The sequence below is a fragment of the Vombatus ursinus genome, unplaced genomic scaffold, assembly GCF_900497805.2.
Source record: "Vombatus ursinus unplaced genomic scaffold, bare-nosed wombat genome assembly UNPS02014778.1, whole genome shotgun sequence".
NCBI classification, from domain to species: domain Eukaryota; kingdom Metazoa; phylum Chordata; class Mammalia; order Diprotodontia; family Vombatidae; genus Vombatus; species Vombatus ursinus.
Window position 1 is genome coordinate 26,803,194 of NW_020954556.1, and position 27,139 is coordinate 26,830,332.

The 27,139-nt window shown below is 34.1% G+C and overlaps 1 protein-coding gene across 2 annotated transcripts in view; it reads left to right on the top strand.

The window, feature by feature from the left end:
• Positions 1 to 27,139, top strand: part of VPS54 (VPS54, GARP complex subunit) — a 76,969-nt gene that overhangs the window by 37,243 nt on the left and 12,587 nt on the right. Inside the window, exons 9-19 of one of the 2 annotated variants that reach the window (XM_027865337.1) lie at positions 1,062 to 1,169; positions 1,994 to 2,049; positions 7,056 to 7,152; positions 10,873 to 11,210; positions 20,182 to 20,311; positions 21,263 to 21,444; positions 22,016 to 22,128; positions 23,552 to 23,609; positions 25,094 to 25,199; positions 26,032 to 26,119; positions 26,957 to 27,078. In XM_027865337.1, the coding sequence (XP_027721138.1) occupies positions 1,062 to 1,169; positions 1,994 to 2,049; positions 7,056 to 7,152; positions 10,873 to 11,210; positions 20,182 to 20,311; positions 21,263 to 21,444; positions 22,016 to 22,128; positions 23,552 to 23,609; positions 25,094 to 25,199; positions 26,032 to 26,119; positions 26,957 to 27,078 (1,398 nt within the window). The remainder of the gene's footprint in view (positions 1 to 1,061; positions 1,170 to 1,993; positions 2,050 to 7,055; positions 7,153 to 10,872; positions 11,211 to 20,181; positions 20,312 to 21,262; positions 21,445 to 22,015; positions 22,129 to 23,551; positions 23,610 to 25,093; positions 25,200 to 26,031; positions 26,120 to 26,956; positions 27,079 to 27,139) is intronic. The other variant, XM_027865338.1, reaches the window with a different exon arrangement.

Consider the following 27,139-nt stretch of genomic DNA (forward strand, 5'->3'; position numbering starts at 1 on the left):
GCAATAAAAAGTGATAGAGCATGGAAGAGTGTAAGGAAAGAGAAAAAACAGAGAAAGTATGAGATTCTGTGGCCAGTTAGAATAGGACTATTTAGCCCTATATACTTCACTAACCCTTGAGGGTGATATTGAATTTATATCCATAATTGCTATTCCATTAAATTATGTTCAGTATGCTTTGTTTAAGTAAGTAAGGAATGTATAAATATTTATATAGTGCCTGTGGTTACCAGGCACTGGGCTAAGCACTTTACAAATATTATCTCATTTGAACCTGACAACAACTCTGAAAGGTAGGTGCTGTTATTATTCACATTTTACAGTTGAAGAAACTGAGGCAAATAGAAGTTAAGTGACTTGCCCAGGGTCAAACAGCTGCTAAATGTCTGAGGTCAGATTTGAACTCGGGTCTTTTTGCCTCTAAACCAGTGCCAGAGAAATTTTAGGATGCAATGTTTTAGTTAGATTTTCTTCCAAAATCATTAATATTTTTTCAATGCTTCATTTAGTTTATTTATTTATTTTTGGTGCTTCATTTATTTTGGAAAATCCCTTGTGTGGAATACCTTCTTTGATACTGTCAAGCAAATCAGGTATTTTTGTGTATATACTTTTGTGTATAATAAAATTTTGCATAAGTATTTAAAATGTGGTATATGGTAAGAAAAATAAGAGCCTATCTAGTGGATTGGCATATTCAGATCTGGGCAGCAAAGAAAGACTAAAGCTGTTCCATGGGATTTGTGATTTTTGTTGTATTTTAAAACCATTCTTAAAAATAGCCAGATTTTGCTTTGCCACACCAGCTTCAGTTGAACCATTTAGGTGCAATAGGACTCACCTATACTAAGGTATTCATTCAAAAAATAGAAAAAAAAAATTGCTAAGAATTGTTTTCTTTTTTCACTGACTAGCAGGGAATTCCATTTGCTGGCTAGGGATCTGGTCTCCAACTAGTCAAATCTATGCTATTGAATATTATTACTCTTGAATGATGTTAGTTGTTTTATTCATTAGGTATTTTGAAATGTGAATTATTAACATTTTCCTTGTTTTAATAGGAAAGATTAGTATCACTTATATTTGGACTTTTAAAACAAAGAAAACTCAATTTTTTAGAAATTTATGGTGAAGAGATGATTATCACAGCAAAAAATATCATTAAACAGGTAATGACATTTTTCTTTGAAAGATCTTTGTTTATCTTTGAAATGAACTGAGTATGTATTTGGACGATTGAATGTATGAGTTCACTTGTCATTCCTGTTCTTTATTTTATTTTAAGTCTAACTCTCTAAGACTTAAGTTTACCATCTGTGAAATGTAAAATACCTCACTGAAAGACTAACTCACTATCACTGAATTGAACATATAAATGTAGGGTTCTTGTTTAAAGGGAACAAAATTTCACAGTTATTTTCACACTTCAAATTTTCTGAAATATCTTCACTTTAAAAAAAAATTCACAAATTCTTATCAATGTGTAAACACAATTTTTTTCCCCGGATTATAGTCTGTATTTTGAGGATTATGAAATCTTCAAACTGATGCTAGTAATTGTAACAGTGGCACGGTGCAGAGGTTGTATCGTAAGTAAAATATAATAGGATATCTGCTGTACTAAGCATCTAAAACTCTCAATCTTTAAATATACTCTCAGATGAAATACCTCATTTACTGCCAATAAGGGTATTATGAGAGGTGGAATTATTTAGCCTAAGTTTTGTAGCCATATTATGATTACCTTGTGTTTCCTTGAATTATTTCACAGCTTTTAATACTGTGGTAAAAACCTTGGTTTTTAAAAATCTTGAACAGTTTTAAGCAGTTTTAGTTTAAATAATTTTAATAACTCTTAGATGGTTATTCAGAAGAATATTTATATTTGTATATGCCAATGAAGGAAATATTTGTGCAATACAGTAAAAATACAGTAAAGTTATATAATTCCATAGGAACAAATGCAAATATCTTTTTTTCTTAAATTTTTCAGTGTGTGATTAATACAGTTTCACAGATAGAAGAAATAGATACAGAAGTTGTTGTGAAGTAAGTATAAATGTAGATTTGGGGGTGGATTGGAGATATTAAATGCCTTAAGTGCAAGCCATAAAAACTGTAACCCCTAGACAGTTAAAGTAAAGTGTATATAATTATCAGAACACTAAGAAAATCTCTAAAGGCTGGCTTCTCAGATATACTACATAATCTTGGAATCATACCTTTTTATTGTATGCCATCGAATAGTGTGGAGGTGACCCTGAGTTATTGAATACTTGTTCCCTCCATTTATTTTTCATTTTTCCATATTTTCATTTAATTTTATCCTAATTTAGAAAAGAATAGTAATAATCCTTTCCACCCTAACTAATACCACTTTAATCAAGTCCTACATTATCTCTTACCAGGACTATTGTAATAACCACTTAGGTGGTCTTTCTGTCCGTACAATCCATTTGCTACACTGCTATTTGAGGCGTCTTCCTAACATACTACTTCTGTCATATCACTTTCCTACTCAGAAACCTTCATTGGCTCCCATTGACTACCAAATAAAATTCATAGGCTTTTCCTATGGTTTCAGCTTATCTTTTCAGCCTCATGCAGTTTCTCTTTGTGATCTACTTGCCAGCCAAACTGGACAATGCCCATCCTCATCCTCTCCCTCCTGCCTCTCAGACTTCGGTTCCATAGCCCCTAATCTGAAAAGGGTTTTTCTCTGTCTCTTGAAGTTTGATCAAGGTCTAAATCAAATGTTAACTCTTTAATAAAATCTTTTGTTATATCCTCCACTCCAAATGAAAATGATCTCTTCCAACTGAAATTCTTTAAAGAACATTGCCTGGACCTCTTCTTAGCATTTATGTTATCTTTTGTATTTTAGTTATTTGTGTACATGTATTGAGAACAAAGTCCGTCATCTTTCTATCTGCCTCAGGGCCTTTGTCTTCCATCAAGCCTTTCTTCATCGTTCCTCCTTCCTTGAATCTCTAATGCCACTGTATTTAATCTCTATCCCTTGTTTAGTTATGAACTTTTTAAAAGTACTGTGTGTATAACTTAAAAACTTATAAAAGTATAACTTAAGTGTTATTTTGTCTTTGTGGCCACAATTCTTTATGCACATAATGAGTGTTTACATATTTATTGGATTTAATTGAATAAATTCTCAAGCTACAGAGGAACTCATTTAAAGCCAAAATGTCTTAGAGTGTTGTTAGTAATCCTTATTGTTATTAGTCCTTCGTGTTGTTATTGAGTCCTTTCAATAGTGTCTGACTCTTTATGACCTCATTTGGGATTTTATTGGGAAAGACATTGAAGAGGTTTGCCATTTCCTTCTCCACTTCATTTTACAGATGAGGAACTGAGGCAAACAGGATGAAATGACTTGCCCAGGGTCACACAGTTAGAAAGTGTCTGATGCTAGATTTGAACTCACAAAGATGAGTCTTTCTGACTCCAAGCCCAGTGCTGTATCCACTGTGCCAAGTAGCTGTCCCATTAGAGTAAATAAGTAATCCTAATTTAATGAAGTACCTTGTTTCCTGAAATAGTTAAAAGATTATTCATTTTGTTGAGAGATGATATATGCTTTTATTTTTGTTTCACAATTTTTTTTTTTACATTTGGCCATAATTTATGTATTTCCCTATAAAAACTGTAGTATTTAGGGTTTAGTCAGTGATCATGAAACTTACTCACATGGAAATACTACACAATAAACTTTCATATGTTGATATTAGTCACTAGAGGTATTCAACAAGGTGAACCTGGAGGACCATCGTTTAGGGACAAAGTTCCAAGTTCAATGAATCTAGTAACTTAACAATACATTAATAAAAATGTGTTTTGCACTTTCTGTAGCGTATTATGTTTGAGACAGCATGGAATTTTTCAATTCAGTGGGTAACTAGGTGGTGCAGTCCCAGGCCTGGAGTCAGGAAGAACTGAGTTCAGATTTGGCTTTAGCCTAGCTATGTGACCCTGGGCAAGTCACTGAACCTTTGTCTGCCTCAGTTTCCTCATCTGTAAAATGAGGATTATAATAGTACCTACCTCTTAGGGTTGTTGTGAGGATCAAATAAAATAATTTTTGTAAAGTCCTTAGCATAGTGCCTGGCACATAGTAGATACTATGCAAATGTTAGCTATCATTATTATTATTACTTTGCTAATTAATTATTATTAATTTCAAAAAGAAATTGAACTAGGTGTAAAAGAAATATGGGGGGAGTGGCACTGTGGTCTATATGTATTTACCAATGAATGCTGTGCTTTCCTGTAGTCTTTTTATGAGACAACTATACCTAAATCAGGGAAGCATGCAGCAATGAAAAAGAACTATAGACTAATCCAATATTGTTAATGAGATAAAGTATATAAAGTGCTTTACAAACACTATATTTATTAAAAGTATGTTATTAAAACAGAATATTTATTAACTAGCTGTTACTATCATTAACAAACTGAAAAATTTCAATAGAATTCTAGCAAAAAAACTATAATGGTATATCTGAAACTTACTCATAATGACCAAGTTGATGCAAGGATGGTTCACATTAAGAAAGCAATTAACATAATTATATCAAAAACAAAAAGATCCAAACCACATGATTATATTAGTAGATGCAGAAGAAGCTTTTTGACAAAATACAAGAATCGTTTATGCATATGAAGCATATACCCAGAAGAGACTTTTTTTAGTATGATTAAGAAGTACATATCTAATACCAAAAGCTAGCATTATTTGTAATAGATATACTCTAGAAACTTGTATAAAAAATTCAGGACTAAACCAAGAATGCCTTTTTTCCTTATTGTTATTTGAAATGCTAGCTATATACAAGAAAAAGAAATTCAAACCATTAATAAAAAAGGAGAGAAAATGACTCCTATTTAAAGATGACATAAGTTTACTTAACCATAATCATCAAAGAAATTAATTGACACAGTTAATAGCTTTAGGATTTTAGTAGATAGAGAATAAGTCCTTCTCTATAGTAATAACAAAATTTAGGAGGAAATAGTAGAAAAGGAAATCTTATTCAAAATAACTACAAAATGCATAAAATATTTGGGAGTTAATGTACCAAGGCACACTCAGTATTCATAGAAATATAATTACAAAATACTTTAAAGAAACAAAAAATGACATGTGATTGGAGTAGTATTTATTGCTTATGATCAGATTATACTAGTATGATTAAAAAATGACACTACTACAAAAGTATTAATCATCAAAACTTGTATGAGCTGAAAAAATAGAAAAGTAGATTAGTATAACAGAATAGATGAGAAAAAAAACAGAAACAGTTTAACTCAATAATCCAGTATTTTACAAACCTGAGAACATAAATTACTATTTGACAAGGAAAACTAGAAAGAAGATTGGCCAAATTTCAGTTTATACCAGCATCTCATAAGCTCAGAATGATATGCAGCTTGGAAAGTTATACCATAAAAAAAAAAAGAAGAGAGTGAATGAATGAATAAGCATTTATTTAGTGCTTACTATATGCCAGTTCCTGGGACTAAAAATAGATAAAAATGAGAGTCTCTGTTCTCATGGAGATTTCTAATTGGGGAATATAACACTTAAAGGAAAGTTCAATTCAGGGAAGATGAAAGGCCCATAAATCAGCAGGTCATACAGCTGTGCCTGTGGGTCTGTAATGTGTAGCCCCAAATATAAAACATCACTTTAATATACTAGAGCAATAAGATTGAAAGGCCTCATGGGCCTCTATGTCACTAGAAAGTTGGTGACTCTCAATTCATCAGAGCCATGTGAGGGGCCATTTTACTCTTCCTTTCTGTCCAGATAGGGTCTGAATGAACCAGGGTCAGGGGATTTGGCAAAGGGAAAATAAGGGTTTTCGTTTTTTGGGTTTTTTTGAACTAGCAGTTCTTCTTTTTTTATTTTTATTTTTTTTAAGGCAATTGGGATTAAGTGACCCAGGGTCACACAGCTAGTAAATGTCAAGTGTTTGGTCTGAGGTCGGATTTGAATTCAGGGCCTCCTGACTTCAGGGCTGGTACTCTATCCACTGTGCCACCTAGCTGCCCCTAGCAGTTTTTTTTGATTGAATGCCCTTGATGAAATCTGTGTGGCAGATCTGTGTGGCACCTTAGGGGGTCATGTATAAGACCAAGAGTCATTCCTCAGTGGATAGTAAAAGGATATTAATAAAATTCTCAAGAGTTGTAAACTCATAACTCCAAATCATTAATAATGGTAAATGAAAATCACAACAACTTTGAAGTTTCATCTACAAGTTGTCAGAAAAAAATGACACAATGGGAAGAATTCTGGGAAGACAGACACAGTAATACGTTGTTGGTGGAGCTGTGAATCAACCTAACCGTTGTGGAAATTGCATTTGTAATTATGCTTAAGAAGTTAGTAAATTCCATACCTCTTGACCTGGAGATCCCACTGCTAGACCCAAGCAAATAAAGAGGCCGAAAGGTTCCATATACTTTAAAATATTCATAACAGCACAGATTGTGGTACCAAAGAACTAGAGACAAAGAAGATGCCCATTGATTAGGAAATGGTTAAACATTGTGGTACATAAATGTAATAAATGTACCACAGCTTGTTTTTGTTTTATCTATTTCTTAAGAAATGATGACTGAATTCAGGAAAGCTTTTCATACATATATGAACTGATGCAGAGTGGAATGAGCAGAACTAGGAGAACAACATATCTAATGACAATAATGATAATAAATGGAAAAAAAAAACCCAATGGAGCTGAATCCCATGTAATTATAATGGCCAAACCTGGTCCTAAAGACGAGATGAAAAAAAAAGAAGCATTTCTTTATGGGTGTGGAGAACTGCATATACTATTAGGCTGAGTCTGTGTGTTTTGTTTTGCTAGACTGTTTTCTTCTCTTTATTTTTTTGTTATAAGAGATGGCTTGCTGGATGGGGGAGGGAGGGACATATTTAGAAATGAAGGTGAGGTATAAACAAAAAATTAAAAAAAAATTTTTTTAAGTTAAAGGAAAAAATACCGTTCCCTAAATTGTTTGTGTTTTTGCAGACTTGCAGATCAGATGAGATTGATGAATTTTCCTCAGTGGTTTGATCTCTTAAGGGATATTTTCTCTAAGTTTACAGTCTTCCTCCAGAGGGTTAAGGTAAGGCTTATGTAATTATCACTATATCCTGAAAACCTTTACATGTTAGCTCTTCAGATACTTAATATACCATTGAATCAAACTTGTCTACTAAATCCCAAATCATGTTATGGAGGTGACTTTAGGTTATTGACGACTGAGCCAACAACAGTTCTCAAGGTTCTGCCATAAACCTGCATTTGTTATTTGAGGACTGTCTAAGCCACGTTTAGGGAGACGTATCACTAGAAGATTGATCATGAGGTGGTGATTTGTTTTTGTTTTTTAACCACAGTAACTCATGAAAACCATCTCTGGAGGGTGGAAGGGTGGTGGAGGGAATACTATGAATTTTTATTGTGAATTTTGTGAAGCATTGAAATATTGAATCATTAGAATAAAGTATAATTTTTAAACTTTTATAAATGTTTTATGAAGCCCTAATTATTTAACACACACACATATCTGTCAATACATACAGGTTATATTTTGATAACATTTTTCATGTTAAATTGTTTTAAGATTTGTATATGCTAAAATGAATAAGAAAAATAGCTAACATTTATGTGGTATTTTAAGGTGTACAAAGTGCTTATTTGACTTTCAAAACAATCCAGTGAGGCATGTAGCCCAGGTGGCATTATCAGCCATTTTACAAGTCAATAAGATGAGGTTGAGAGGGGTTAAATGATTTCCCACATTGTCACACTGCTCATAAGTGGAGGTAGTGGGTTTGGAATGGGGAAGGCTCTCCTGACTCCCAGTCTTGTATTCTCTTCATATATAGTGGCGCTTTATAACAGTGATTCCCAGCCATGATTTTCTAATACTCCATGGTTTTTACAGATGTCCCAAAAGCGGTATTTTGTATTGATAAAGTGTTGTAGTAGACAGGCAAAGTGGCATACATCTGTAATCCTGCTAATAGGGAAGACTTGGACCCATGTTTTATACAAGTTCAGAATGATTTGGTGTCCGTAGTAAGCTTGACACCAATATGGTGAGCCCCTCAGGGCAGAGACCCATTTGAACACCTAAGAGGAGCTGAACTGGCCTGGGGGAAGAAAACCAGAGTGGGTTAAAAGGATCGGTACTGATCGATATTGGGGCTGGGCCCATGGCTGCTGAACCTCCAGCCAGGTGAAACAGGGAGACAGACAGACAGACAGATAAGGCAGAGAAAACTTCTCTGACAGTAAACAAAGAATCTTTGTGTTGAGATTTAAAATGAGCCACGAAAATGACATCTTATACACTGTGTTTGGTTAAATTGTTAATACATGGAAATGAGTTTATTAATTGGCCAGTGGTGTTGGCAGAAGCCCACTCTTTTCTTATTACAGCTGAGATATACATGAAATGTACATATACATAGGTTAGGAGAGACTAGAAGGAAATCGAAGGAAAGATTATTTGTGTAAGTACAGACAATAGCAATTTGAATAGGTGGTGGTGAAAAATAATGACAGGTGACCAGTAGATACTCAGACTTTGGAATTAGCCATTGAGACAAAGTTGGACAAAGAGAAAACCTTATGCCATGCAGGTAAAGGGCCGTGGAAAGATGCAGTCAGTCACAGTAAGTAAATGTAGTGCTTGCAAGCATGGGTCTAGGTACTTTTTTTGAGGGGGTAAGATTGGGAGAAGAGTGAGCAAACACCATCCTATACATTAGTGATCCCTAAAGATAACAGTGCAACATGTGAAAAAATTGTCATCTGTTATAGTTCAAAAATCAAGAAGCCTATTCATTGTCTACCATAGTAGAATGAAAAGATCATTCAGCTCCGTGACTGAAAAAATCAAGAAAAATACTCAATTTTGTTCAATTTGCTCTCTATAAAAAGGCAGGAAATTATGAAATTAATTTTATTTCTAAACAATATATTGTTTTGATGCAACAATCAAACCAGCCTCTCAACACGTTCCCCTCCACCCAAAAATGATTTCAACCAATAGTATTTCTCTTTCTGTTTATGGGTTAATAGAAGGGAAAGATGTGTACAATATTTTTACCTTAACAATTTGATACCAACATTGTGCATATTATCTAACTTGAGTTTTGTTGCCTTTTATTGTCTTCATTTTTACAATCTTAGTTATTGTATATATTATTATATTATAGCTATGCTCTCTTCATTCTGTATCACTCAGTTTGATCGAAATTAATTTGATATCATCCCATTTCTCTCCCCTTCACTAAAAACTGAGAAAAGCAATATAAACCTGATGCCTCTATTTTCTTACCAACCCACTTATTCTTTAACTCCTTGAACTCTGGCTTCAGCCTGTATTGAAATTGCTCCCTCAAAGTTGTTTAGTAATCTTGTAATTATTAGTTCACATGACCTTTTCTTGTCATCCTCTTTGTCTTCTTTGCAATGTTTGGCTGAGTTTAGCACTCGAATCTTCCTAGATACTTCTCTCCTGGATTCCTGGGTACTACACACTATTGGTTCTTTCTCTTTAGTCATCTTCTTCACTGATTTCCCTCTTTGCTGATGGCAACTAAAATTCATCATGTCTAAAACAGAATTTAGTGTCTTTCCTTCAAAATAGAATCCTCTGATTTTCCTGTTTCTGTTAATGATATCAGCAGCCACCCATTCACCAAGCTCAAAACTTCAATATTACCTTAAATTCTTCTCTCTCCATATTTAATCAGTTACAAAGTCCTGTGAATTTTACCTTGACAATCTCTCGTGTTTTTCCCTTTTTCTGTGTTTCCACTGCCATTAATCATAATTCAGGTCTGTCTTATACTTACTAAGATGATTGCAATAGCTTCCTAGCTACTGAAATCATAGCTCTTATAACATATCCACATATGCTTGGTTTTCACTGTGTCACTCGTGCTCAAAACCCTTCAGTGACTTCTTACTGCCCACCAAATAAAGGCCAACAAGCTCTTTATCAGAGCCTCAAAAGCCCTGGAGAAGCTGCAGTCCTGGCTTGCTGCCTGTCATCATCCCTCTCTGTATACTCTAGTCTGATCAAAGTGAATTACTGCTTAGGAACATTCTTGTGCCTACACTCAACACTAGTTCTGAAATAGCCTTTCCTAGTTCTAGCCCAGCTCAAAAATGGTATTTCTTTTAGTGTACTTTACTTTTTTCATAATACCTGTACCATCTTATGTTCTCATATCCTGTTTTACAGTTTACTTGGATAGTAATTGTGTATTTCTGTTAGCTTAGTAGTCCTTCTGCTAGACTATAAGATCCATGAAGGCAGAGACTGTGGCATAATGATTTTTGTATAAGCTTCCCTCTGCCCTGAACTAGTGTACTGCTTTGTACCTAGCAGGTACTTTTTAAATTCTGACTTAATTAATGAATCAATTAGAAAGTATGAAAAATGATCACAAATGACCTATTCCTCCCTCAAAAAAAATTCCAGGAAAAGATTTTAGAGTATCTCCAAACAGTCTGCACATAAAAATACAGACATAATCGATGATGCTTTCTGCTTTACATCAAAACTGAAGTGACTTATTATAATTATTGGAAATGAAGTAGTACTTTAAGTGTTATTATTTCTATTTCTACTGAATGTTCTTTTCTAAAGGTGGAAATCTTCATTGTGTTGTAAAATTAAAGTGACAAATATAAAAAATTAGTTTCCCATCTGGGGAGGGGATTTAGAATGTAAGGATACAAATCTTTGAATACATTGATTTAGAATGTAAGGGTACAGAATTTCAAAAAATCTTTTAAAAAAGCATTTTATGTTTTATTCTAGGCAACATTAAATATTGTTCGAAGTGTTGTCCTCTCAGTCCTTGACAAAAATCAAAGGACTAGGGAACTGGAAGAAACTTCAGAACAGAAGAATGCTGCAAAAGACAATTCATTGGATACAGAGGTAGCATATTTAACCCATGAAGGTATGTTTATAAGTGATGCATTTAGCGAGGGTGAGCTACCATCTGGAGTAACTGACACTACCTCTCAAAGAAACGCATCACCTAGCAGTGAGCCCTGCAGCAGTGATTCGGTGTCCGAACCAGAGTGCGCTACTGATTCTTCATCCAGTAAAGAGCAAATATCTTCTCATACACCAGGAGGTGTAGAGCTTACGTAAGTGTACTGGCTATTGCATCATATTGACCATATTTTGACAAATTGTTGACAGTTGTTTCATTTAGATACACTATTTATTGTGTTAATATAAATATGTAGAATTTGAAACTGAAACTAAATTTTGTGTTATAAAACTAATCAACTTAAAAAGAATGCACAGAACTCTTTAAAAGAGGAAAAAAGATTTGAAACCTGTGAGTTTTGTACTATTTGAAAAATATAACTGCACATTTTTATTGATCAGGGCCAAAATCCAAGTGGATCTGTGCTTTACTCTTAAATAAAAGAAAACTAATAGTAGCAAATTATTGCCATTAATCTACTTATACAGAAATTAGAATGTGGTGTAGTTGCCTACAATAAGTGAGATTGCCACCAAAGATCTCTATATTCTGTTTTAAGTATATTCCAGAAAAGACAGGAGCTTACTGCTTTTCACTACATCTCTTCTAGAATGATTTCTCTGTTTATGCCGCCAATATTGCAGTTGAAGAGTGTTTTTAACAGTTGAAAGCTAATTTTCCGGTGTTAAAATATTGTTATCTTTCTCACAGCATACCTGTAGAAGGGCCAAACAAGAAGGTACCTTCAGAATTACTTAGTTCAACAAGTTGTATAAATTCATTTAAGAAATCTTATTTTATTCTGTACTGTCTTTAAGAAAATTGAGTAATTTATGATGTGGTTTACAATTTAAATGTGGAATTCACTGTTATAGTATATTTAATATTATAAAATACTAATAGGATCAAAGCATGTAGAAAATGAAATACTGAAAAATGAATAGAAAATGTGCAGAGATAGATTTCCTCTTGATTGAAGGAAAATTTTCCTAACAACTGTCCTCAAACATATAAAGCAAATCTAAACCTTTCTTCACATGACAATCCTTCAAACACTTAGAACAGTCTCATTTCCCCCGTTTTCTTTTCTCCAGGTTAAAATGTCCTGAATTCCATCAAATGACCCTTGTTTGATTAGGAATTCCCTCCGCACCCTGTTGCCTTAGTCTGATTATACTGCAGCTCCTCAGCATCCTGAACAGATTGTGCTCAATCAGTTAACAAGCATTTATTGAGCCTATACTATATGCAAGACACTGAACAGAACATAATTAGAATATGTCAGACCTATAACTTCCCTCATTTGTTAATGAAGTATATTATCTGTGATGAATCCTAACCTAAGATCTCATTAGCTTTTAAAAAAAATTAAATGTTTTTTTCAAATGGAGATCATCATTTCTTTCTCCCATGCTCTTTCTATCTCCACTCATCATAGTGAAAGCAGGGAAAATGAGACCACTGTTGCAAACATGTATAGTCCTGCAAAACAAATTGCTTCATTGGCCATATCCAAAAAAAATTATGCCTCAGTCTGTGCTCTGAGTTATTAGGGCGTGGGTAGCCTGTTTCATCATGAGTACTCTGGAATTAGTGGTTGGTCATTTTGATGATCAGAGGTACTAAATATTTCAAAATTGGTAGTCTTTTCAATATTGTTTTTATTGTATAAATTGTTCTCCTGGTTTTGCTCACTACACTCTACATCAGTTCATTCAAGTCTTCCCAGATTTCTCTGAAACCATCACCTTTATTATCTCATATAGCACAATAGCATACCATCACTTTAATATGCTCGTTAAGACATTTCTCAGTCAAAGGGAACCTCCTCAGTTTCCAGTTCTTTGCTACCACAAAAAGTGCTGTTATATTTTTGTACATATGGGTCTTTTTCCTCTCCTTGGGGTAGAGATTTAATAGTAATGTAACTGAGTCAAAGGTTGTGCATAGTTTAATATCTTTGGGCATAGTTCCGAATTGCTTTCCAAAATGTTTGGATAAGTTTATAGCTCTACCCAGTAGTGCATTAAGGTACCTGTTTCCCTCTAGACTCTCCAGCACTTGTCATTTTTTTTTGTCAACTTTGTCAATGTTATGAATATGAGGTAGAAGTACAAAATTGTATTAATTTGCACTTTTCTAATCATTAGTGATATGGAGCATTTTTTTTTCCATATGGCTATTGATAGCTTGAGTTTGTTTTTCTAAAACATACCTGTTCATTTCCTTTGACCATTTATCAATTGATGAATTGCTCTTAATCTTATAAATTTGAATCAGTTTCATATGTATACATGTACATGCATATACACATACATATACATTATATATGTATATACATGTATCTGTGTATATACGTATACGTGTGTGTGTGTGTGTACACATAGATGAAACAAGACCTTATCAAAGAAACTTGCTGCAAAGAATTTTTTTTTTCAATTTCCTGCTTCTTTTCTAATTTTACTGTGTTGGTTTTGTTAATGCAAAATGTTTTAAATTTTATTTAATCAGAATTGTCCATTTGACCTTCTGTGACCCTATCTATTTTGTGCTTGGTCTTCAATTCTTCCGTTATCCATGAATCTGACAGTTAATTTCTTCTTTGTTTTACAATTTGTATATGATGTAACCCTTATATCTAAGTCATATACCCATTTATCTTGGTTTATGATGGGAGATGGTGGTCTATACCTAGAATTTACCAGACTCTTTACAGTTTTCCCAGCATTTTTTGTCAAATAGTGAGTTCTTGTCCCAATAACTGATAACTTTGGGTTTCTCAAACATTAGGGTGCTATGCTCATTTGCTTCTGTATGTTGTATCCTCAATCTCCATTTCGTAACCAATATCAGATTGTTCTAATGATCACAGCTGAGTAGTATAATTTAAAATCTGGTACTGCTAGGCCCCTCTTCCTTCACACTTTTTCCCCATTAATTTCCCTTGACCTTTCGTTCTTCCAAATGAATTTTGTCTTTTTTTTCCCTAGGTAGTATTGTCATTTTTGTTATATTGGCCCAGTTTACCCGTGAGCAGTTAACTTTCTCCGATTATCTAGAGCTGTAAAGTGTGGTTTGTAGTTGTACTCATATAGTTCCTGTGTGCTTCTTGGCAGTTGGGCTTCCAAGTGTTTTATATTTTCCATAGTTATTTTTCAAATGGAATTTCTCCTTTTATCACTTCGTGCTGGAATTTTCATTTGCTTTTTTGGTTGCCATCTCATACTGCATATTTTTATTGAGTTTGCAATCCTCTAAACTGCCCCCTCCCTACTCCCACCCGCATATGTCTTTTATACACAAACTGTTATCTGGCCACACATTGAACCCAAGTGTAGAACTTAATTTTATCCTTGTTATATTTTATCTTAGTACATTTGGGCCATCATTCTAGCCTACAGAATCTTTTTGGATTCTGTGTTGTCCAGCATTTTAGTTTCATTTACCCAGTATTATTATCTGCAGATTTTATAAGTATTCTGTCTGTGTCTTCGTTCAAGCCATTGATAAACATGTTGCACTTGCCCAAAGACAGATAGCTGGGGCATACCACTAGAAATCACTCCTAGATTTTCATCAGTCTATTAATCAATACTCATAAAGCCAAATCATAGTCAGGTGGATTTTGAATTGTTTGAATACCCAGATGGCATCTTTACAACTTCTACATATCATGAAAAACTTTGTTAAGTGCCTCGCTGAAATTCAGTCATAATATATTTAAGTTACTTCCCTGATATTTCAGTGTAATAATGGCCAAAAAATTATTCTTACATGAATTGTTCCTGATAAATCCATGCTAGCCTATAGAAATGGGTTCTTTTCTTTCTAAATGACTCATAGAACATCCCTTTAATAATATATCCTAAAATATTGCCAAGAATCAAGGTCAAGCTCATCAGCTCATAATGTGAAGAATCTACTTTCTTTCCTCTCATTTTAAAATTAGGGCCTTCATCTATTTCCAGTTTGAGGTTTTTCATCACACTTCACTCTCTCAGTTTTCTTCCTACCTGTCTGGCCACTCCTTAGTCTCTTTTGCTAAATTATCATCTATGTTCTACTCCCTATGTGTGGCTTTACCACAAGGAGAAATCTTTCCTGGGCATTCTTTTCTTTGTACATCCTCTCTTTTGGTGATCTTTATCAGGTCCAGTAGGCTCAGCTGTCACCTGTATAGAGATGACTCCCCAATCCATATATCTAGCTATAGTTTTTCTTTTGAACTGTAGTCCCACATTATCAACTGTGCATTAACAACTCCAGCTCAGTGTTTCAAAGGCATCTCAAACTCAACATGCCTAAAACAAAATTCCTTCCCCCTCCTTACTCTGCCCCCCCCATCCCCAGGATCCTTGCTAACTTACTTATTTCTGTTGCAGGCGCCTTTCATCTTTCCAGTCACTAGGATTTACATCCTCTGAGTCAGGCTTGACTCTCTTCTCCCACAGCCCATCCATCTAGTTGGCTGCAAAATGTTGGCTCCAAAGTTTTGTCAATTCCACCTCCCCAACATACCTCACATCCACTATCTTGTCTCCATTCAAATGGCCATCTATTTCAGTCCTATAGTTCTCTTTCACGAGGACTATTGCAGTATCAATGGGTCTTTCTGGCTCCAATTTCTCCCATTTTTAATCTATACAAATTTATATCCCTAAAACAAAGGTCTAACTATGTCATGCTCTTGCCCAAGGAGTTCCATTCTTACCTCTAGGATAAAATGCAAATTCCTTTATCTGGCATTTAAAACTATTCTTCTTCTGCCTCCTGCGGACCTTACCAGATCTCTTGCACATTCCTTTCCTTTTTTTTTGGATAATAAAAGGTTAAACTGAGATTGTATTTTGTTGATTCAATCCCAAAATCCATAGTAGAAATTATCCATAAACATGGTATGTAAGAACTTCTCCAACTCCCTATTGCCTATGGAATAAAATATACCCTTTATAACACTGATTTTTCCTTCTGTAAATAGTATTTTATTTTTTCTAATTACATGTAAAGATAGTTTTCAGCATTCATTTTTTGTAAGATTTTGAGTTCCAATTTTTTCTCCTTTCCTTCCCCCTCCACAAAATAGCAAGCAATCTAATACAGGTTATACGTATTTCTACATTAGTCACGTTGTGAAAGAAGAAACAGAACAAAAGGGAAAAACCATGAAAAAACTTAGATCTACATTTAGACTCCATAATTCTTGCTCTGGATGTGGATAGCATTTTCTGTCATGAGTCTTTTGGAATTGTCTTGGATCAAGGGTAGGCAACCTGTGGCTTTAAGGACCCTTTGACTGAATCCAAACTTCATAGAACAAATGCCCTTAATAAAAGGATTTGTTCTGTAAAACTTGGACTCAGTCAAAAGCCTCCTCCCTCAAGGACATAGAAGGTCACATGGCCTCGAGGCTGCAGGTTCCCCACCCCTGTGGATAACTGCATTGCTGAGAAGAGCTAAGTCTGTCATAATTGATCATCACACAATGTATATAACATTGATTTTAAAATCTTCTACCATCTGACTAATGTACTGTCTCCAGCTAATTTTCATATTACTACCCCTTTGCATACTATAAATTACAATTCAACTGTATTATAAACTGTCCCAGTTTATTTATATATATATATATATACTGGTGTGAATTTTTTTAATATATTTTTCTAATTCCATATTTATTATTTATTTTAAAGCATTCTTTTCTTTTTAAATTTTGAGTTTCAAATTCTCTCCCTTCCTCTCACTGCCTCTTCCCCCCACAAGCTACATGATATCAATTATACATGTGAAATCATGTAAAACATATTTCCATATTAGCCATATTTCCTAAAGAAAGCAAGAGAAATAAAGAAAATGAGAAAATTATACATCAGTTTGCATTCAGAGTTCATTAGTTCTTTCTCTGGAGGTGGATAGCATTTTTTCATCATGAGTCCTTTGGAAGCGTCTCGGATCATTGTACAGTTGAACATCATTATAACGTTGTTGGTACTATGCACAATGTTCTTCTAGTTCTCCTCACTTCACTTTGCATCAGTTCATATAGGTCTTGCCATGTTTTTCAGAAACCACTGCCTTCATCATTTCCCATGGCATAGTATTACTCCTTCACAATCACGACTTGTTTAGCTATTCCTCAGTTGATGAGCATCCCCTTGATTTCCAATTTTTTGCCACCACAAAGAGTTGCTATAACTATTTTTGTATATATAGGTCCTTTCCCTTTTTTCTTTGATTTCTTTGGAATACAGACATAGTAGTGGTATTGCTGGGTCAAAGGGTATGCACAGTTTTATAGGCCCTTTGGTCTCCATTCCAAATTGTTCTTCAGAATAGTTGGACCAGTTCACTATTCCACCAACAGTTCGTTAGTGTACCTGTTTTTTTCCCCTCATCCACTCCAGCATTTGTCATTTTTGATAGACGTGAGAGTTGTTGTAATTTCATGTGACTATAGATAGCTTTGATTTCTTTTTTCAAAAAGTGCCTGTTCATACCCTTTGACCATTTCTGTATTGGGAAATTATTTTTATACATTTAACTCAGTTCAGTACTCACTATATATTTGAGAAATGAGGCCTTTATCAGAGAAACTTGTAAACATTTTTGATATATTACTTCATTGTCTGTGGTACCTTTTAGCATAATGCAATTTCCATGATCATCTTTTTTAATTAGTTCTATTTTTGTTTTTGCTTTGTCTAAGATCATGGTTGCTACTCCTGCCTTTTTTTTACTTCAGTTGAAACATATTAGATGCCGCTCTAGCCCTTTATTTTAACTCTGTGTCTTTTTGTTTCAAGTGTATCTCTTGTAAACAACGTATTGTTGGATTCTGGTTTCTAATCTGTTCTTACATCGGCTTCCATTTTGTGGGTGAGCTCCTCCCATTCGTGTCCTAGTTATGACTGCTAATTGTATTTTCCTCCATCCCATTTTCTTGGTTCTTCTTTTCTCTCTCTCTTTTTCTCCTGTTCCTCCTCAAAAGTCTATTTTGTTTCTAACCACTGCCTCCCTTAATTTGCTCCTCCCCTTCCTCTTATCCCCCTTTCCCCCTGTTTCCCTATTGAGTAAGTTACATTTCTATGCACTGCTGAGTATGTGTATATATATAGTCTTTGAACCAGCCAATTTTGATGAAAGTGTGGCTCACCCCCCCATTTTCCCTTCCACTGTAAAAGTTCTTCCTTGCGTACCTCTTTTATGTGAGAAAACTTCCCCCAAAACTCCCTTCCCCGTTCCCCCAATGCCTCCCTCTTTCTCACCCCTTCATTTTTTGGAGATTGTTCCAATATAATCTACTGACAGCCACATGCTCTGTTTGTACAGACTCCTTTTAACTGCCCTGGTAATGATAAAGTTCTTAGGATTTGCATGTATCATCTTCTCATAGAGGAATGTAAACAACTTAACTTTATTGAAACGTTACAATTATTCTTTCATGTTTACCTTTTTACGTTTTTCCTGAGTCTTGTGTTTAAATGTCAAATGTTCTATTCAGCTTTGGTCTTTCTTCTAAGTATATATTATGTGCATCCCTGCCCTACCTCTCAACCTTAGAATGTGAGCTTTTTTGGGGGCAGCTAGGTGACTCATTGGATAGTGTGCTAAGCTTGGAGTCAGGAGACCTGAGTTTGAATATTGCCTCAGACACTAATTAACTTTATGTCCCTGAACAAGTCACTTAACCTCTTTCAACCTCAATTTCCTCATCTGTAAAATGGAGACAATAATAGCACCTACCTTACAGAGTTGCTGTTGAGGATTAAATGGGAAACATGTAAAGTTCTTTGTAAATCTTAAAATGCTGTATAAATGCTAGCTTGTTATTATTGATGTTGTTATTACTATTGAAGGCAGTAATGCTTTTGTTTTTGTCTTTAAGACCAGTGCCTTAAACATTGTATGGTGCTTAATAAATGCTGGTTGAATTCTTCCCTTCTGTGTCACATTTTTCTACCATTTCATTAAAGTTTGGTGTAGCTTTAGGTTCTATCTCTTCAGATTTTCCCTCTTTTTTCCCCTACTTCAGTTTAATTCAATTCATCAAACACATATTAGTATTTCCTATGTGCTCAGCACTGTGCTGGGTGCTGGGGATACAAAGATGGGTGGGGTGGGGGGAAGCCCCTTTCTTCCCCAGGCTTATGGGTGTGCCAAGAAAAATGATTGTTTCACAAAGGAGGACACTAGTAGCTGGTAGGATCAGGAAAGACTTCATGCAGAAAATGTGTGAGTTGAATTTTAAAGTAAGTAAGAGATTCTAAAAGATAGAAGTGAGGATGGAGTGCATTCTAGGCATCTGGGATGACCACTGCAGAAACAAGTATATGGAAAATGGAGTATAGGGTATGAGCATCAGCAAGAAGAGAACTTCATTTAGACCAGAGTATTGGACGCGGGGGGGATGTGTGATGAAATGGAAGGGCAGGTTAGGGGCAGATTATGAGGGGCTTTAACTTGTAAATCAGAGTAGAAAGGCGGTGTTCTTTATTCCTCTTCTTCTAGTGGTGAGAGAGATCTGCATTTTATACACACACAATTTTTATTTGGCTATGAAAGAAGCACATACATAATGCGATTCTTGTTGTTCTCTGTGCTTCCCAAAAAGAGGTCCAGGGTTTTTTTTAACTTTTGTGGTTGGTTTTTCTGCTATCTATTGGAGTGAAGCATTGGAGGAGGAGTATGAATTCAGGGCCTATGATTCTTAAGCTAATACTCTTTCTCCTATACCACATGAATTTCTTGCTTGATTACTGGAACATAACAATGGCCTTCATCCCTTCCTTGTTCTTACTTCCCTAGTCTGAAATCCAGAATCCTTCCCTCTCCCACTGCACCTTCATACTGAAATTATATTTTCTGCATTGGAGCTTTCAAATATAATTGAAGTTCATTCTATAAAGCCTTGAAATAGAGATGTTAAATCTCACTTACATGATTCACATACTCTGTGCATCTTAAAGAGCTATTTCATCAAAATTGTATTATACATATTGTGTAGTTCAGATTTTCTCTTATTTGATTGTTAAAGCATTTCTTTATTCTTTCTTAGAGTATGTTTGATGTAAAGAAGAATGCGCCTTTTTACCTTGCTTGACTTATAAATAATCTTATATCATTTTCAGGGTCAGTGAGGACATGAAGTTGACTGACTTAGAGCTGGGGAAGCTGGCAAATAGTATCCAAGAGTTGCTGTATAATGCTTCAGACATATGCCATGATCGGTCGGTCAAATTTCTTATGGCAAGGGCCAAGGTTAGCTAACTTGACTGAGCTTCAGAGTTTAAAAATGAAACAAAACGTAAAGCACTATGTAAATAAATATGAGCTATCATGAGGATTATATATTTTACAGTAATGTGGGAATTTTAGTTCATGGAATAAAAAAAGGCCATAGTAGTCCAAATAAACAAAATTTAAAACTTTGGGCTATTACTGATTTTTAAAATGATTTTGTTGGTTATAATTTAATCTCTGGAAACAGTTATAAATTATAAAATACTTTGATGCTTTTAAGTTTGCCAAACTATTTTGTTAATGAAATTAGTGAAACTGAGAAGATGCTTTTTAAAAGTTTATCATGATTGATATAGATTTATTTGCTAATATATTCAGTTCCATATTGTTGATGGAGTATCTGCTGTGGTGTGCTAAACTGTGGGAGGGGATACACGTTAGATAGAATTCTTCGAGGAACCTGGTAGGAAGGATAAGACAAGACACAAATCACAGACTATAAGGTAGACTGTAAATACTATTATAGAATTACAGAGAAAGTCTTATGGGGGTTCTAAGGAAGAAGAGATTGCATTTTAGTGGACAGATCTGAAAAAACTTCCTATAGAAAGGCTGCATTTGAAAATCTTAGTAGGATTTAAGGATAGAGGGATAGAAGAGAAGAGGAAGATGAGGAAGTATTTAGAGACAGTGAGTAACTCAGTTTTGTTGGAGGGCAAGGAGAAGTCGGGCTAACTAGATTAGTGACAGTAGTTGTATGTTTTTAGATTTTGACAGCAAATTTTAAGTGTGTAGTTGCTGGAGCAGTAATATAGGGAGATTTGGTTTATCAATCTGAAACAAGCCATTTTAGGGATTTAAGTTTGTAGGTTATATTTGGCTTTAATTTATAGGCTTCATAATTGAACCATGACTTAGTGCTCTGCTAACTTTCTGATAGAAGTTTTTTGTGTTACTTTGTAAATTTAGGATGGCTTTCTTGAGAAGTTGAATTCCTCTGAGTTCGTCGCGCTTTCTCGATTAATGGAAACATTTATTTTAGATACTGAACAGATCTGTGGACGAAAAAGCATGTCACTACGTGGGGCTCTTCAGAGTCAAGCTAATAAATTTGTAAATAGATTTCATGAAGAGAGAAAAACCAAACTCAGGTATCCCTAGTGTTCATTTTAGCTTTTTAATGTTAAAAAATTACTTTTCCTTAACAAACTACATGTATCTGTGCAATAGAAAATCTTAATACCTTGAATAACATTAGCTTAGCCCATAGCTTTTTTTTTTTTTAAAATAAAGTTAAATTGGATAATAAAAATCACCTTACTGGATTTTCAGTTGTAATATTTTATTATTTCTTTTATAAATGTAATTAAATAGCACGCAAGAGGAATATTTTTATTAGTGCCTCATTAGAAACTTGCTTGGTACTAGCAGCTGCATCATACAAAATGAAGCAAATTAACTCTGTCATCTCTGCCTGCGTTAAGAGCGTATTGGAAATACAGCTTTAGAAAGGAAAGTTCTTTATTATTAGATTGCCTGTCAGAGATTTCATTTCATTGAATTATTTAAGTTTACTGCACCCACCTAAACTTTCTTAAATCCAGTTTGTACCCACTTAGTTTTAATTATATTTCTATCCTAGCAATAAACAAGTCATCAAAACATTTTTGACTTTCACCTTCATCTTTCTTTTTTTTAATTTTACCTTTAATTTTTAAATAGTCTCCTGTTAGAGAATGAACGGTGGAAGCAAGCTGATGTTCCTGCAGAATTTCAGGACCTTGTTGATTCCATAACAGATGGGAAGATTGCTTTACCCGAAAAAAAATCTGGAGGTATTTGCAATCTTTCATAAACCTAGTGTTGTGTTTTTCTCTTTCCCATCTCCCCTTATTTTACATTCTTATTTTTGCAGTGTATGAACTTGGTATGAACTGTGTATCTGTTGTCTTGAGCAGAGCAGCCTAACTGGCTGGATACGGAGTGATGAATCTTTCTGTACAAGTCTGAGAGACAATCTACTAAGTTGTGAAGGGAATGTGGTATTCGTAAGTGGAGAGACTGCCCATATTGTGGAGATCCTTGAAGTTCCAAAGTATATTTGTATATGATATTTAAAAAATTTCCCCCTCCAACTAGGGATCCATCTTATTCTATGAAATTTTTATAGTTCATTGAAGTTCTTGAGGTAGTTTATCATAGTGGATATAATTTGCAACTAATTAAGAGCCCTTATTACTTTTTTGGTTTGAATTTACCTCCAAATTAGTAGTTGTGAACACAGAGGAATTGAATTTGTCGTGTTTTTGTTCGGAAAAGTGAATGACTTCATTTCTTCTCTTTCCTCGGAGGATATATATTAAAGACCTTTTCAGTTGCTTTATGAGAGTAGAACTTCTCCCTGCTTCCTGCTTCCTCTGCAATGTTTGTTTTTCTTCTTTGAGATCGTTTACAAAGTAGGAGTTAGACCCTTCAAGAGTGAAATGAAAGGTGAAAGCCTTAGGATTACATTAACATTTTACCACTTGTCTAAGGCATTTTCTTCCATATAAAGTAGCAAAACTTTGGTTGGAAAGCTGGGGTCTGAATTGATTGGCTAAAAGATTAGAGAAAGGTTTTGTCTTAATCATATACATTCTCCACAAACTCCTACTCCAAGGACTCATTGTGGCAAAAGGAGAGTGATGCAAAGTTCTCAAAGCTTAGGTCAGTAGGATGCAGTCTGTCTTTGGGAGGTCTTTTTAGTGCGAAAAGCCCTACTGATTGGCTTACTGATTCACTCACTGCAGACTGATTGATTTTTCCACTACAGCAAATTAAAAGACTGTTCACCAGAGATTGTGATATGCGTCTATAGAATAAGTACTTACACTGGAGAAATGAGTCATAGATCCCCTGAAATAATGTTTTTTAATTGGAGATCATAAATTGCTGTATTTAATACCATAAGTCCAAAATATAGTGATATTATTTGTAACAGACCATTAAATTTGTAGTTTTTGCCCAGAAGTTTATGTTTAAATATATCAATGCCCTTTACATTTTGGAAATTAAACACTGTAATCAGAGAGAACACATAACAAATTGAAATGGTAGCTCTGTGTCTTTAAAGGACACTTTCAGAAATGAATTGGTTTCAATCCTTAAACAGAGAGTGATTTGTTCAGCATTTTTCCAATTTGTTTTAAGTGATTCTGCAGTAATTAATGATTTTGTTGATGGTTTTGTTTGTTTGTTTCTTTTAATTTTTAACTGCAGAAGAGAGAAAACCGGCTGATTTCCTGGTAGTTGAAGGACAACCATATGCTGTAGTTGGGTAAGTTGTATTTTTTGCTTGTGTCATTTTTATCACATTTTTAAAAACTGAAGTTCTTTTCTTTTTAAATGTGGTAAGAATATTTGGAAGGAAAGTTCAAATTTCTTTAACTCATGAAAATTTTTTTAATTACCTGTCATATGCCCTTGTCATATTGATTCATTTGATATCATTGAATAGTGTTTACACAGATAAAGCATTAGTTCTTAAAATAAAATTTTAAATTTTAACTAAACTTATTATAAAATATCAGATAAAATAATGATTAAAGCTTCCTCTTCAAGAAAATCTGTGATGGCAATATTTGAATTAAATAATTGTTAGCATAAAAAATGTGAAAATACTCATATAGTAAATTCTTGATAATATATAATATTTTGAACTTCCCTTTATTCCCACCCCTTTCTAAACTCAGAATCTACATAGATCCTAATATACCAAAAGTAGAGCCAAAATATGAGGGGGTTAAGCAAGGCATATATTTGTATTGCATGTGTGTATTTGTATGTGTATCTCTGATTTGGTATGTCCCTTAACTCTGAAGCCAAATACATAAACTTTTTGGATTGGTTGTTTTTATTGTGTATATATTTTTATATTGTATAGTCTTCTTTCCTTCTCCATTAGCACATATAACTAAGAGTTATCTTAAACCTAACAACTAAAATTTTATTTACTCTACAAAAACTAGGTGGTTAATGAAGGAAATTTTAATTTTAAAAAACATTTTCTGGCCTAATACTAAATTTTATTCTTCATTTTGCATCAGTGTGGCTTTACTTCCTTTCAAATAACACTAATTTGATTTCTGGTTATTCCAAGGCTGCTTATCTAGCACTTCAAACCTTTTAATATTTAATAACTTAAGTAAGTCATTGCTTGTTTGGGCTAGGAAAATTAGATATTTTTATTTCAGTTGTCAAGAGTAACTTTAATAATAAATTTTGTGATATACCAATGTAATTAGTAGCATTATTATGTGAAGGAAACATACAGGTAAAATTTTTCCCCTCCAAAATTTATGTGTATGTTTCCTCCATATAATATTGCTACTGATTACATTAGTACATCATTATTGTGAGTATTTTCTCCACAGGTGATGATCACGGAATCACATCTTAGGAGATATGTTCATTTGTTCATTAACTGACCTAGTAGTAATTCCATATTAGCTAATTTCTGAATTTACCTGGACTGGGACTCGAAAGACAGACATAGTAGGTTCCCAGGCTCACACTCAAAAGCCTTTTCGGGTTGCTGGCACCTCCTAGAGCTTGGATTTTGATGGTTTCATGTGGCTGATTAATGTATATAATCTTGGGGATATTAAAAATTAATAAAATGACAAGTTGGGAGGGAGTATCAATTTTTTTTTAAGAAATTTATGATCTTTATTGGATTTCTAATTTTATATGCTAAATTGGTTTGATTTTCTTTTTGCAGTAAACTTTGCATATTGGGTTGTCTTTTTTTCCCCTTCACAGAACAGTATTGCTATTGATAAGAATTATCCTTGAATATTGCCAGTGTGTAGATAACATCCCATCTGTTACTACTGACATGCTTACTCGTTTGTCAGATTTATTAAAGGTATGTATGATTTTTCACATCAATGTGGAAAAATTGTTTGAATAGATTATATATTAAGCTTTGTACTTCCTTGCTTTTGTGATCTAATTTGAATTTTTGAGTTCTGAGATAGCATGTCAAGATAAAGTAACTTTTTAGGAATTTGATAGTTTGACATTTAAGTAACAACATGTTAAAAAGAATGATTGAAAGAGAGCAGCGTTTTGCTTCTCATTCATCATTTAGTGATTCTTCATCAAAAGTCATGTAGCGGCCCTTTACTAACTCTGATGTCTGAAGATTTGTTTATTAGCTGCTGGATGTGACTTGGGCCACCTTAGTTGTTTTCAATATATTATGACAATGAAAATTAAAAGTTCACTAAACTTTTCATAATTCATCTCACCGAGGTGGGAGATTTAAAAAAAAAAATAATTTTACTGAAGCTAGTGAAGTGAATAAAATGAAAATGTTGCGATGCTTTTCTTAAAATGAACATCTTTTATTAGGCTTGGGATAGCCAGATTTCATTCTGCAAAAAAGTTCATATTATGTGTTATACTTCTGAAACAGGACTTTTAGAGTAGATTGACTGAGATTGATTTTTGAGTGCAAATTAAAAATTTTGTTCTAAAGCCTAAGAAGTTATGTAGAAACCTTGATTATTTTTCTTATATTGTGAATGTTAAAGTTTCTTCCCTCAGAAAGATTTTTCTGGTCTAGATATTTTCCTTTTTGGTTGGTGGTTAAGAAGGAAATACTTTATAAATAGTGTATTCAGAGGTGGTAAATTAATATATGTATAAAATGTTTTTAATCTGTACATTATGTTTTCCTCCTTCCTACTTATTAGTATTTCAACTCAAGAAGTTGCCAGTTAGTCCTTGGAGCAGGGGCTTTGCAGGTCGTTGGCTTGAAAACAATAACTACAAAAAATTTAGGTATGGATATCTACATTTTTAAATTGTAGTGTTATGTTGTAAATTTATAGCAATGTCCCTAGATTGATTATGTTTTTATTGTACATTGCATTTGTATAACCCCAACCATAAGCTTTTAAAGTAGGGGAGTGGTTAAATATAGGGGAGTGGTTGCCAGGGAAATGAGTTATAGTCTAGGGAATTACAATGATAGCAAATGTAATAATCCAGCAGTCAGCTGACATTGCTTTCCCAGAGGCAGTGGTATTGATATGAATACAGTTCTCTGTGTTACAGGGAGAATGTGAGGAGGCAAGGTTGAAGATGGCCAAGGGGAAGATGAGGCTTACATGGTCCAAGGGAGGGCTTAGCTTTTCTCAGGCATGGTAAAGGCCACCTCTTTTTCATTCATGATCGTGATTGAAAACTAAACAAATGGCATAAAATAGAGAAGTATTATTAATATTCAGGATAAATTATTAAAAAGTTGCACTGTTTTGGTAAATATGTTAAAAATATAACATGTATGGAGTGCTTTAGGATAAAAAGTACTATCTAATGATCGATGGCGATAGGCTGATCAGTCATGGTGTTATACCGATAGAAATTTAGAATTGGATTATATTGGGAGCATTATTTGGGGAAAGACCCAAAGTAATAAACAGTTCATGGCCAGATGATTTTTTTAAATGTGGTGGAATATATTATCTTTGGCACTGGTCTTTTCATTGACAAAATCAACTGGGACTTGTATGTAATTATTATATTTTTGTGTAATAAAAAGTTATTCAATTAAAGTCAGTTATACCTTTTCGTTTTTTTTTCCATCCTCTTGCCCATTCTCCCTGAATCTTACAGCCCTTTCTTCACGCTGCCTCCAGTTAATTGTGCACTACATTCCTGTGATCCGAGCTCATTTTGAAGCTCGCCTGCAGCCTAAGCAGTACAGCATGCTCAGGCATTTTGATCATATCAGTAAGGTAATTTTTCTTGTATTTTCCACTTGGGTTTTATAAAATTAATTTCTTAGTTGTTAAATAG